The following is a 13708-nucleotide window of genomic DNA, read 5'->3' on the forward strand; positions in this document are numbered from 1 at the left end:
CTGCGGGCAGCAGGGGACAGAGCGGTACGTGAGGGGCAGGGGCCCGGGGGGCTGGCGGAGGGGTGAGCGGCGCTCGCCGGGCCGCGTGTGCGGGCACGAGTGCCACAGGCAGCCGGGAAGGCCGGCCCAGCCGATCAGCAGCAAAGGGAGCGGGAGGAGACGCTCCCGGCTCCGGCGCTCCCCGAGGTTAATCTCCGCTCTGATGCTCCGCGCGCCGCAGTTCCTCCCAGCGGAGAGCTGCCACTCATTATCTCGGCGGATCGCGCCGGAGTGCAGCAGTCACACTTCCAAAGCTCCTTCCCTGCTCGTAAGCCCTCTGAACATTTTCAAAGGCCCTGCAGCTTGCTGAAGTCCAATTACCAGCCCACTGGCTTTTCTTCCCAATTTTCCTCCTTGCATCCTCTCACTCGCCAGCCTGTTTCATCTCCAAACCGAGTGCTCCCGAGGCTCCAGGAAGGAGATGAGAGCCATTCAGGCAGGGCTTTCTTTAGGGAACGAGCCACCCACATGCCCCCAGAGCAGGCTGGATGACCCCCAGTGCTTACATCTTGGTTGGACATGTCCCAGTAGGGCCTCTCCCCGAACGACATCACCTCCCACATGACGATGCCATAGCTCCAGACGTCGCTGGCCGAGGTGAACTTGCGGTAGGCGATGGCCTCCGGCGCCGTCCACCTGACAGGGATCTTACCCCCCTAGGGGAAAAAGGGAGAGCAGCTGAGAAACAGCTCCCTTGGCAGAGGAGCCTGGATACCCACCAGCCAGGGTTTGTTTGCTTCTCCTAAAAGCTCAGAATCAGGTTCAGCATCTGAAGTCACCCCACCAAGCCGGGGCCAGTCCCAGGGCCAGAGGCCATGCTGAGGGGCAGGGATGTGAGGAGGGGCAGCACACAGAGGGATTGCTCCCTGGGCAAGCTCTGCTGAAATAACCACAAAAAGAGCCCAGGGATAAGGAAAACCACAGACATGGATGGAATTTACTGGGGGCAGAACTGCATTGTAAATTGTTCAGCACAATTGTTTTCTGTAGCCTTTCCAAGGAAGCGTCAGCTGCTCTTGAGGGATGAATGGCAAAAAATTTGATTTGAATAACTACAAATGAAGAAATTAACTGCTAGGTTGTTTTTCCTGCCTTTTCCCCAGAGCGAAAAGCCTGCTGTGGGAGGCAGAGTGATGCAATCGCAGGCACAGCATCACTTCCCAGCTGCCAGGGAGATCTATTATGGCCTAAATTAAATAAAAACACAGATGAGATAATCTCTTTTTATCTCTGAAGGTGGGGGAAAGACTAATTCATGCCTCGTCTCGGCAGCTACTGCCGGGGTCTTTGGAGGAAAAATAAAAGCTGGGTGTCTGCTCAAAGGCTGCTGCCTGCAGAGGGGCTGGGCAGGGAGCGGGGCAGGTCTGGGGGGATGGAAACACCCCATGAGCAGGGGAGGGAGAATGAAGGGCTGCAACTGGTGAGCTGCTGAGTCAGCCTTAAAGGCATGTCCATGGCTTTCTCATTTTGTCAGGTGGACCAGCCCTTGTGCCTGGGCACAGCTTGGCAGCCCAAGGAACTCCTTTGGCAGGAGTCGGTGCAGCCTCGTGCCAGCACCACTGCACGCTCTCCTAATTAATCCTAACTCATCCCCTTCCCCTCTAGTCATCCTGAACACTCAGGGGCTCAGGGCTCACTGGCAGGATGATGGTCATGGTGGGGAGCTGGGGGTCCCCAGAGGCAGTGGGAGCAGGGGAGAGAGGAGCTGCTGTTACCTATGAATGAGTGAATTAAGGAGGAGAAGGGTGGCTGGGGAACAGCAGAGCTCCCATTAGGCTTGTGTCTCTAATTAATGCATGGAACAAGTTTCCAGCAGGGAAAAGCAGTCCAGACCTGGAGTGCTGGGGGAAGGGGAGTTAAAATGCCATCGCTGTGCCGTCGGGAGTTGCTGTGATCTCCCTGCCTTCCCTTCCCATCTCTCCAGAGACTCTCTGTGCACCTTTCCTCCACGGAGAAAAGGGAAGCGGTTTATCGGGAAACTGGAGGGTAGGAAGATGCCTGGGGAGGAGGGAGGTGGAAAACTCATGAAAAGGAGGAAGAGAAAGGAGGGAATAGAGGATGACTTGTGGGAACCACCATGACCATACATGATGAGAACACTCATGAGATGCTCCCACCCATGCCAGGGTGTACATCCAGCACCCTTGTCCCAGGTCCAGCTGGCAGCGGGTGCAGGGCAGGCACGGGGAATGCTGGGCAGGGTAAAACCCCATGAGAGGTACCTACCAAGGAGCTGGTGTAGGTGGGGTCAGATGTGTCGTCCTGCAAGTAGCGCGAGAGGCCGAAGTCGGACACTTTGCACACCAGGTTGCTGTTGACCAGGATGTTCCTGGCAGCCAGATCCCGGTGCACGTAATTCATCTCCGCGAGGTACTTCATCCCAGCAGCGATCCCTCTGAGCATTCCCACCAGCTGGATCACTGTGAACTGCCCGTCGTTTTGCTGTGGCCACAAAGAGCAGGCGCTGGGGTCAGTGCACAGAGCCCACCATGGGACAGGGTGCTCGCCCCAACCTCAGGGGGACACTGCACCTCCCCAGAGGACCATCCAGCTGCCCTGTCTGATTAAAGCAGAGGTAACCAGCACCAGAACACACATTTTTGGGGTGCATGGCACACTGCAACCAGCTCCTGATCCAAGCAAACAGGCTGGGATTTACAAACGGGACACCAACATCTCATTCCCGAATCCCACAACCGAACAACAGTCCCCACAGCCCCAGCTCGTCCTACCCGCAGGAAGGAGTCCAAGGCGCCGTTCTCCATGAACTCGGTGATGATCATGACCGGTCGGCTCTTGGTCACCACGCCCTCCAGGCGGATGATGTTGGGGTGGTCGAACTGCCCCATGATGCTGGCCTCGCTCAGGAAGTCCCGCCGCTGCTTCTCCGAGTAACCGGCTTTCAGCGTTTTGATGGCCACATAGATCTCCCGCTTGCCCGGCAGCTTCAGGCGGCCCTTGTACACTTCTCCAAACTCCCCTGCAAGTGCAAGACAATCACAGAATCATTCAGGTTGGAAAAGACCTCGAAGGTCATCGAGTCCAACCGTTGAGCGGTCACTGCCTTGTCAACCAGACCAGAGCATCAAGTGCCTCAAGACCATCTGCTACCACCTCCTCCTCCTCCTCCACACAGAACATTGTAGAGAGCAGTAGTATCTTGGGTTGTTTGGTCTCCAGACCAACCAGATGAGAAATGGCAGCCAGTTCACACTTCAACAACACTCTCCTCTACAAATCTGCTCACTTGTCCTCTCTAAAAGGGGCAACGTCTGCTGCTGGGGACGTGTTTAGGCTTGCAACATTCTCTGAGGTGACAAAGCCCAACACCAACACAAGCAAAGGCTGGGGCTGCTCTTGCAGACCCCCACAAGAAGGATTTGCAGAGCAAGAACTTCAACATTTAAGGATGACCTCAAATATCAGATGTCAGCACTGATAATCCCAGCTGCCTTTTTGCACACCACTTATCTTGGGATGGAAAATAATTGGTCTGTTTACATGTCTGCTCTCTAATTTAAAATATGAACAAAGCGTCCTCTCCTTTCCAGCAGGAGAGTTTTTCCTTCAGCAAGGTACAATTTGCCTGTGGAGGGATTACATTTAAGCCAGGTTTGCAGCTCCTTTGCCTTCATGAGCAGCAAAGGGCAGGTGATACCTCACTGAACTTGATCATGACCAAACTAAGTCATTGCTTCTTCACAGCTTCCCCCCAACAGCTTCTCACTTTCTCTCCTAAGAGTATGACATAGTTATTTAAAAATGGCAATAGAAACAGCACAGATGACACACACAAACGTGCACGTGTGTGTATATATACATATGTATGGGAATATGGCACAGACTACAGTGAGATCTGGCTTTTCTTGTTATCTCATAGAAAAGCCAAGTGGGAAATCCCAAGAGGCCCCATGGTCAGCCAGTGAATACATTCCTGGAGCCTTCCTCACCTTAGAGGCACTTTGAGAGCATAAGCCAACCACCTGTCCACCCTCACCTATCACAAATCCAGAAATGTCTCAAGGCTTCCTTGACTGTTTCCCAGTGAAGGACCACGTGTGCTTCCCCAGAAAATTGCTCCAGCTGCATGTCTGGACACACAGGAGTGGCAGACAGGGCAGGGAGGGATGGGCAGCAGGAGATGGTGAGACCCACCTGCTCCAATGACTTCTTCTATCTTCACAAAGGACACATCGATCTCCTTGGCGAACTCCCGGACTGCCTCGTTGGGGTCCTCGTAGGTGAAGGGGTCGATGTAGATCTTCATCCCTGGAGACCCTTGGTGCAGGAAAGATGGGAACAACAGCAAAAGGGAGAGAATTATAAAAATACAGAATTAATAGAATGGTTTGGGCTGAAAGGCCTTAAAGCTCATTCAGTTCCACCCTCTGACATGGGCAGGGACACCTTCCACCAGTTTGCTTCAAGTCCCCTCCAACCTGGCTTTGAACAGTCCCAGGGATGGACCATCCACAAGTCATCCACTAAGCAGCCTGGGAAACAAAGAGCAGTTGTGCCATGGCCAAGAATTGGAGTTTGGTCTCCCCACTGCACCCAGCCCTCCCCTGCAACCCTCCTTTCCTCCTCGGCCCTCCACTCCTCCACTGTTATCCTTCCTCCTCCTCCTCCTCCTCCTCCCTGGCAATGGGAGCAGTTACAGACCTGAACTACAATGTGCTGGCTTTATGGTGAAGGCTTTATGAGGCTCCACACGTTAGTGAAGAAATATTTATTTATCCAAAAAGGCCTCTGATAGCTTTGTGGCGGCTACTAAATTGACAGAGTGCAGCAATTATAACCAACAACCTGGATGGATCCATGAAAATCCAGCTTGGCCGGGCACTGTGACACGTGTGCAGTCCCTTGCATGGGGGCAACGTGGAGCAGGGGATGCTGCAAGTGGGCTCTTGCCCTTTTCAGTGGTGGAAAAAATCAAAACAGACCCCCACATTCCCCAGACTGCGTTTGCAGACATTGTGTTTGGATGCCCAGGGGCTTGTGGAGCTGCCAGGGGGCACGGCTGCAGGGCAGAGTGAGGTCACAGTCACACCCAGTGTTGTACCACGGGGACCCAGAATGGGCTGTGATCCTCCCAGGGGAAGTTCAGCTTCCTGTGCCATTTCTTGTCTGAAAAAAGGGGCCAGGGATGGCAAAGTAGCCTCTCAGGGTCATCTCTGGAGGACACTAGGAGAGACATCACTGCCTGGTCCCCCTCCCCAAGGCACCTCATCCTTACAGTGATTTGATTATCCTGTCCAGGACCTTTCCAAGGACCATGATCCTGTCACACTGGTCCTTCCCAGAGTCCTTCTAGAGCTGACACACAGATGGATGCATGGACCACAGCATCACCTCTGCGCCAGGAATCCAAATCAGCTCCCAGTTGCAAAGTAATTCAAGAGGAGCCACAAAACCCTGGCAGTGGGCACTGCTGGAGCCAAACAGCCACCGAGGGACAGCTGCTTGTGGGGCATCAAGGACCGGGGAGGGACCAGGCAGGAGCACCCTCACCCCCAAAAGAGGCGTTTGGGGCAAAAGCTCTGCACCTCAGAGGTGGGGAAGGCTGCAATGAAGCCATCTGTGCATCTCCCAGTTCATAAATCCCTTTACAGCTCTGTCTCATACACTTTAACTGCCCCATAAATTTTTTTACAAGAGCAGCTGATGCTCCAGCCAGGATTACAAAGGGATTTACAGGATCGTAACGGAGACTGACTCGCTGATCAACGTATTGAAAAAATAGAGGAGAAAACAATGCCAAAGTTTCCTGCTCACTGTCACTGGTTTTCAAACACCCCCTGATTTGCCCCAGGGTCTGCCCATGCACTCAGTAAACACCAGGATCAGCTCCCCCCTCATCCTCATCCCACCCAAATGAGTGGGATTAGGGCAGCTAAACCCACTCCTCAGCTCTGCAAACCTCAGCCACCCTAACCCTAATCATCGCTGGCAGAAGCTGAGTGAAATTCCGGGTACTGAAGCACACCACCAAAAGCACCAAAAAGGGCTTCATGCTCTTTAAATCATCCCAATACTCCTAAAAACTGGATTAGGCCATTTATCACTGCTGCAGACTATGGCAAATTTTTTATCACTCTTCAAAAGTTGTCCCTGAATCCAGTGACCAATTCCTTCTCACATCATTTTTCCTTGGGAATAATTATCTTGGGGACAGGAAAAAACCTCTCCTGCTGAATCGCTAGTGCTTCAGCAGGGTGTTTTCCCTGTTTTCCCAATCTCAAAGTTCCCAGTGAAGCAGTGGCCGGGATAAACCCTGAAAAATCACAGCCTGAGAGACCCCATGTCACCCCAAAACCCAGCTGGGGCAGTCCTTGGCAGCGGCAGCGATCCCAGGGGGGCTTCCGGAGGGATGGCAGAGCTGTGCTGGGAGGCTGTAATTGCTGTGCCAGTTAACACAGAGTGATTTGTTCCAGAGGATGCTCTCGTTACTCCATTAGTTGCTCACCACAAATTTCCCACCTGTTTTCCTCGAGCATCTGCACTAACGGAGCACCCGGAGGCTCACTAACCTTGACAGGAGTCTGGGAGCGCTGGCACCCCCAGATTTCACACACCAATCCTCACATCCACCAGGTTTAAAAACCAAACACAGGCATGTACTTCATTACTTCCCTACCTAGTTTGAGTATCCCGGGATTTGGGATGCTTGGAGCGAGCCAGAGACATACATGGAGCTGTGAATGCTTCAAAACCAGGGGAAAATGGGAAAAATCAGTCCACCTGCAGCCTGACACGGGTTCAGCCATCAGGCATCAAATAAATCTTGCCCTGCTCCCTGCAGTGCAGAAACATGGAGGAAATGGGGAGGAAAAGCACAGGTCTGTTGTATTTCAGGATCACCCAGTGATGTTGGGAAAACAGTTTATTGTTTGCCAGGAGGTTTAGGCCCCCCACAGTGCTGCCATCAGGTTGGGAGGTTTTGGGATGAAGCTGAGAAGGTCAAACAAAATCCAGTGTGCTTTGCTGGCTTGGCTGGGTTCTCCTGCTGCCTCCAACCCCCTTCCAGCCCTCTCAGCCCTCCTGAATTTTTCTGCCAGGCTGGTCACTCCATCTCCATCCCTCTCCTCTGCTCATCCATTCTGCTCCTTGCCTTCCCCAGCCATCCTTCATCCAACCCTGCATCCCATATCCCTTTTCCCCAGGCAGGTGCCCAGGAGCCAGAGATGGTTCTTCCCCCAAGGCAGCAAACTGCACCTGGGAGGCATATCCAGGAGAGTGTAAATGGGATTTACATCCCAGAGGGATGGGGCACGGAGCCTGTGGGCACCAGGTGGCAAATCCCCCCCCAAAAAAGCTGCTGCTTTGCTGTTTTATTATCATTTCCAGTGCTGGCTGCTGGAGGGGTACTTGACAGACATTCCACACAAATACACCTTGGATTTATTCTGGTGCACAGTTCCATCAACCACAGAGGTCTCTCAGGAAAAGCTCAGGCTCTCCCAATTATTTGCCAAGGGGATCAGCAGCCCAAAGCCAGTTAAACCTTCCCAGTCACTGTCTGCACATCCTTCCTGGAGCAGGGTACAGGACAAACATCAGCCACGTGGACAGGACAGCAGCAGTGCCTGCCATCAGCCCACACTCCTCAACAATGCTCCCAAAGTCTATATAGCCCAGCACTGATTGTGGCAGAGGCAGAGCCTGTGGCAGGAGTTGAGAAGCTCCTCTTCTCTCTGAACACCACTTCTCTCCTTTCCTTTCTCCTTTAGGAGCCTTCACAGCATCCTCTCCCCAGCCCTTGTTCCCTACATGCCCCCTACCCCTTGCATCCCCCAAAATCCCTCATCATCCCCCAAATCCCTCCTGGCACACTTCTTTTCCTACCTACAGTGCTGCACCACTGCAAACCACCCCCAGACAGCCTGACACACATTTGTGGTCATCTCTAGTCCCTCCCCATGGTCCTCTCCACCTGCCCAAGGGGCTTCCACCCCTTTGAAGGCAGAGGAGAGGGGCAGATGTCAGGTGCAGGTTAGGGATCACCCTCTGATTCCCTCTTTGCCCCACTCACCTCGGCCTGTGCTGTAGTGCTGCAGTTTATCACTGTACACAGCTTCCTTGCTGTAGGCTCGCTTCCTGGGAGAGGAGAGGGAGAAAACAGCCAGGCTTCAGGGATCAGCAGCTGCCGGTGGCCACAACCCACTTCCCCACCAGCAACACTCCAAGAGCAGTGGCATCTCTGTGCTTTCTCCAGCTACAGGGGTCCCCCATCCCTCCCCTCCTACCCCAAATCTACACCTTACCACCTCCACCTTGCAGGGACACAGCATCCCACAGGGACCCACCTGCTGCAGACGATGGAAATGGCCACCAGTGAGACGATGAAGACCACCCCGGCCGCCGCGGACCCCGCGATCAGCGGCAGCTGCTCCCTCAGCTCCGACTTGTAATCGTCTGCAAGGGAAGAGGGATGGGGTGAATTCTCCCTCGGGGTAAGAGCAGCCTCTGGGAAAGGATCTTGTAATGCCCCCCTCTGATTCCATGGGTGTCCCCTGGACAGGGAGGATCCAGGCAGGAGCATCGGTTGAGCCGGTGCTGCATTGCACAGGGACGGACTGTCACACTCAGCTCACACAGCTTGAGGTTGAATATATGGAGGAGAAGGTCCTGGGAATAAAGTCAAACCGATGTGCGTGGGCCCAGTTTCCTGGAGAGATGAGGTTCACAAGGTGGTTTGTCTGTGCTCTGGCATTTCTCTTTCCTCAATAAATTTATTTATTGAACAACCTGGTCTAGCGGAAGGTGTCCCTGCCCATGGCAGGGGGTTGGAACTGCATAATCTCTAGGGTCCCTCTAACCCCAACCATTCTGAGATTCTATGATTTAAACCCGTTGGTCACTTTGACCAATTTTAACGCGGGGTCTCACAGACACAAAATTCCTACTTGTTGTAGGAAAGGAGGAAGAGAAAAGATCCCATTAATAATCAAACCAGCCAGAGAGTCTACCATGCAACAGATGACCTTGAGAGTGAGGCCCAGGAGAACCTGGGTACCTTTACTGCAGGTGTGCTTGTGGGTTTTAACATCTCCACAGACTGCATGTGACAACTTCTTTTGCAGAGCCATGGCAACCACAGCATCCCTTCCCCACTGAGCATCTCTCCAACTCCCTGTGTCCCCTTGGAACCCTCTGTGTCCCCTCAGCCACCTGCTGTGTCCTTCAGCAGCAGGCTGGGATGAAAGCCAAGGTGGCACAGGGAGGACTGGACACTCCTGGAGGAACCCTAAGAAAACCACTTGCACCCTCCTGTATCCCCTGCCCTATCAGCAGTGTGGGTGCCCTCAACAGGCAGTATGCAGCAGATCCCACATTCCTGGGGACTTCTATAGCATTCCAGAGACACTCCCTTCCCCAACCACCCCCAGTGAGGTCTGCCAGGCTGTGCCAGCCACTACACACAAGGGTTAAAATAAAATTCATCTGAAAGAAAGCATTTAGCACCCTTTTATCTGTATTTTTCTACTCTGCAGTTAATTACTGCCAACTAGATTTATCTCTTGCATGCTGCTTAAATCCTGAGAAATTCTCATCTAACAATCAATTATTATTTAATAATCTACACTACCCTTTCTTATTAAATTTCAATTAATTCCTTATTTGAGGCAGGATTTTTCTTCTTGCTTCTCTAATCCTGAATATTCAAGGCATTGGAGGGGGGTTTATTACCATTTCCTTCCCTTTGGTTGCCCTACATGGTTTTCCTCTTCCCACTCCAGCTGGCACTCAATGTGATTGTGAGTATGGGGTGACCCAGTTTTAGGACAGAAAAAAAGTTTTAGGAAAGAAGAAAAGCTTTAGGAAAGACAGGCAGCAAGTCTGGGAGCCATGGATGTCACTTGAGCAGAGCAGGAGTCACACCAGCAGCAGCAGGGAAGGGGCTCTCTCTCTCTTCAGGGGTGAGAGGACCACAAAAGGAGCCTTGTTTCACTCACCAGCCTCTGGACTAGTCCTGAAACTGGAATTCTGGAAAACCCTCCCATGAGTTAGTAGTCTATAAAGGAATCAAGTGTTTGTGGGTGCAGGGAAGGGTTAGGGTCAGAAAAAAGGCAGCATGACTTTGGCAAGGAGGCCAGAAGAAGTCCTGAAGGTCATGAGGTGAGGGTCCCACCTTGGGGTGGGAAATCACCTTTCAGTCATGGGTCTGACCCTTCCAGCTTTGCCCTGATGGCTCAAATGTGGCTCTGAGTATCCGAGAGTCCTTCCTCCAAGGCTCTACAACCCTCCTCCCACCCCATCCCACCGTGCCGGGCTCAGAGCTCGTGGCAGGGGGTTCTGTCACCGCGGCTGGAGGTGGCAAAGGCAGAAGTGCAGCAGAACAGCGGGGGAAACCCAGAGCCAGGAGATTCCAGGCAGATCACTCCTCCAGCTGGAGGCTAATGAGACACCGCTGTGAATCACCTGGCTCCCGCCACGCTGCCCGCTGGGACAGAGCTGCGTGGAGACAAGTTCCTCTGATCCAATTAGAGCGTGAAGCCGCGGCTGGAAAGACAACCACCCACCCCTCCCACGCTCACTCACCGTCCGTCAGGGTCTGGAAGCACATCTTCCCGCTGTACTTGCCGTAGCCGGCCACGGTGCGGGCCCGCACCTGCACCACGTACACCATGCCGGGCCGCAGCCCCTCGATCCGCGCCGTGTTGGTCTGGCTCCGGGCCATGGAGGAGTTGTACTCGTTGTGGTCCTGCAGGCACGGCCGAGAGGGACGGTCAGAGGTGGGGATGAGGGACAGCAGGGCCCACCCGCCCCCCGTGATAGCAGGGATGAGGTTTAGCTGCACGGGGATAAAGCAGAGGCCCTGCTTCTGCCTCAGGAGCGTCCCTGACACGGAGGATCCCACAGGAAAGGCTGAGAGAACTGGGACTGTTCAGCCTGGAGATTTTGAGGTGAGCTAATTGCAGCCCTCCAGTACCTGAAGGAAGCTGACAGGAAAGATGGAGAGGGACTACTTACACTGCCAGAGGGCAGGGTTAGATGGGATATTGGGAAGAAATCCAATCCCTCCAATCCCTCCCTGGGAGGGTGGGGAGGCCCTGGCCCAGGTTGCCCAGAGAAGCTGTGGCTGCCCCATCCCTGGAAGTGTCCAAGGCCAGGTTGGACAGAGCTTGGAACAACCTGGGCTAGTAGAAGGTGTCCCCGCCCGTGGCAGGGAGGTTGGAACGAGATGATCTTTATTGTCCCTTCCAACCCAGGACATTTTATGATTCTATGAAACAGGACCCACAAGCTCTGCCTGGCCTCCAAGAAGCTGGGGAGGTCCCTGCAGCACAGGCCTCCCAGGCAGCCTCCCTGGTCCCACCACAGCACGGAGCATGGAGCAGCAGGGAGAAACAATAAGAGCATCCAGATCAAAAATACTCATGAGCCACAAATTCCTCCTCTTCAAACCATTGATGTCCCTGTGCCTTTCAGAAACATCACACAGCTATGGAAACCTGACAGGGGGTTGGAACTAGATGATCTTTAAGGTCCCTTCCAATCCAAATGATTCTGTGATTCCATAAAACACCATAATGTGCCCTACAAGGGCTTGTTCAAGCAGGTTCAAGGGCAACCTGCCTCTGCTGAGAGCCCCAGCCCCTGCAGTCCCTCCTGTGCTGGCTAAACCTTGTGCTAAATCTTGGTGGAAACCTCCTGTGTCTCCAATCTCATTTTTTGCCACATTCCCTGGTGATTTGCTGGTAAGAGGCATCTAATTATTCACATTTAGAGGAATTCATTAGAGCTGGCAAGACACAGAAGAGATGGAACAGCTTGGGCACAGCACAGTTCAGCGCAGGGGTCGGGAGCGTGTCCCCTGCGGGGAAGGACAGCTGCCAGGGAAAGGACTGGACGCAGTGACCCAGGACAGGGACAACCCAGCAACCTTCACCGGCCCTCACTGGCCTCCTCCCCTCCTCCAGACACTGTCCCCTCGCTCCAGGTCCCTGGTTATCCTAACAGGTACCAGAGCCAAGGCAGGCACTGATGTGCTGGACAAAATACTGCGCCGGGGGAGCAACGGCGTAGGTTGGATGGGGCTCTGAGCAACCTGGTCTAGTGAGAGGTGTCCCTGCCCATGGCAGGGGGGTTGGAACCAGACGAGCTTTAGCGTCCTTTCCAACTCAAGCCATTCTGTGAGTCTATGAATTAGCATTTGTAGCCACATCTCTCCCCTCCCCCTGGCTGCACATTGCTCCCACCTTCCGGAGGCAGCCCAGGTGACCTGGTGCCTGTCCCACCGCCTGTTCCACGTGGACCCTTCCCAGCAGAGCCTGACTCAGAGCCCATCGATGTTCCCCCTCTCCGAGCAGGCTCAGGCCCTGAGCAGCCTCAGTGTGAAGCCCCCGTGCCCCCAGCCTCCCTCCATGGCAGGGTTTCCCCCGAGCTCACCGGTGCTGGCCTGGCGCCCACGGAGCTGCCAACGTCGGGCGTGCAGATGCGGCTCAGCTTCTCGTAGTAGCGGATCTCGTAGTCCAGGATGATCCCGTTGGGCTGCTCGGGCTGGGGCCAGGACAGTGTGATGCTCCTCATCGTGGCACTCACCTGGTGCATGATGGGGACGGTGGAGGGTGCTGCCGAGGAAAAGGGGAGAGAGGGAAAATTAATGGAGAGGGGTAGGGAAAACAGCCCTGGGAAGGGGGAAAATCCCCTGGGCACACAGAGCATCCCAAGTCTCCCACGCCTGCAACTGTCAGACTCGTGGGACAAGCTCACTCATTAGCAGTGGGAAGAGAGGCATCTCAGCAGCTTATGTGGAAGCAGAGCAGTGAGCTGGTGAGGGAATTCTGGTATTTAAACCAACTGTTCTTTTTAATTAGGGGCTTAGAAATCCTTGGTGTTCCTTCTCCCTGGGACTGCTCGCTCCAAGGACGTCTCCCATGGTGGGACAGAGACAGCAAAGCTCTCCCCAGCGGGAACAAACCAAGGCTTGGTGACAGCCTCCAGCTCTGCTTGACATCTCTTGGTGTAACAGCCTCTCTGGGGATCCAACACCCAGCACCCAGGGAGCCTGTGCCACAGCTGCCACCCCACATGCTGTCAGGAATGGGATGTAGGAGCAAAAATCTGCCAACCTCAGGACAATGATGGGAAATCAGGGGACACCCCAGCAAGGAGCCTGTAAAACAGCTTTGGCTCCAGAGGAGCTGCTGGATCTGCTCTTAGGAGCTCTCGGGGGATGCTCATTCTCATTACTCAAACATGCTTCCCCACAGAGTCCTATTTCCAAAGCCCAAACACTTGCAAAACAGCCTCACACCATCTCTCATCTCCTCAGGCAATGGCACGAGGGTGCTCAGAAGGCAGTACCTCCATCCCTGCAGCCCCCAAGACCCCCTGGGTAGCACAGCACAGGGGTGCCAAGCATCCTGTCACAGTATCCCTGGAGAAAGCAGAATGTTTGGCACTGGTGTTGGGTCCAATCCCTTTCCCTCCCTGCCACACGTTTCTAATCAGTCCCACCAGCTATGCCACACACCACATCTCTTTGCAAAGCAGCCTGTAATACTTCAGTTCATGCACCAGACCAGAGCTCAGCTGCCAGGCACATCCTCCCCACTGCCACTGCTCCTGCCCTGCTCCCTGCACCCACTGGAGCGATCCCGGGGCTGCTCAGTGCCTGCTGGGGAGCCAACCACCCCTGGAGCTGTGCATTCCCAGAGCCAAC

The 13708-nt window shown here is 54.1% G+C and overlaps 1 protein-coding gene across 1 annotated transcript in view; it reads right to left on the reverse strand.

The window, feature by feature from the left end:
- EPHB1 (EPH receptor B1) overlaps positions 1 to 13708 on the reverse strand; it is a 77175-nt gene that overhangs the window by 11563 nt on the left and 51904 nt on the right. Inside the window, exons 6-13 of the mRNA XM_027650575.1 lie at positions 12433 to 12614; positions 10582 to 10744; positions 8346 to 8454; positions 8072 to 8136; positions 4195 to 4317; positions 2772 to 3019; positions 2266 to 2481; positions 546 to 695 (exon numbers count right to left, since the gene is read on the reverse strand). Coding sequence (XP_027506376.1) covers positions 546 to 695; positions 2266 to 2481; positions 2772 to 3019; positions 4195 to 4317; positions 8072 to 8136; positions 8346 to 8454; positions 10582 to 10744; positions 12433 to 12614 — 1256 coding nt within the window. The remainder of the gene's footprint in view (positions 1 to 545; positions 696 to 2265; positions 2482 to 2771; positions 3020 to 4194; positions 4318 to 8071; positions 8137 to 8345; positions 8455 to 10581; positions 10745 to 12432; positions 12615 to 13708) is intronic.

Source organism: Corapipo altera, unplaced genomic scaffold (assembly GCF_003945725.1).
Source record: "Corapipo altera isolate COAL_440 unplaced genomic scaffold, ASM394572v1 54, whole genome shotgun sequence".
Lineage (NCBI taxonomy): Eukaryota > Metazoa > Chordata > Aves > Passeriformes > Pipridae > Corapipo > Corapipo altera.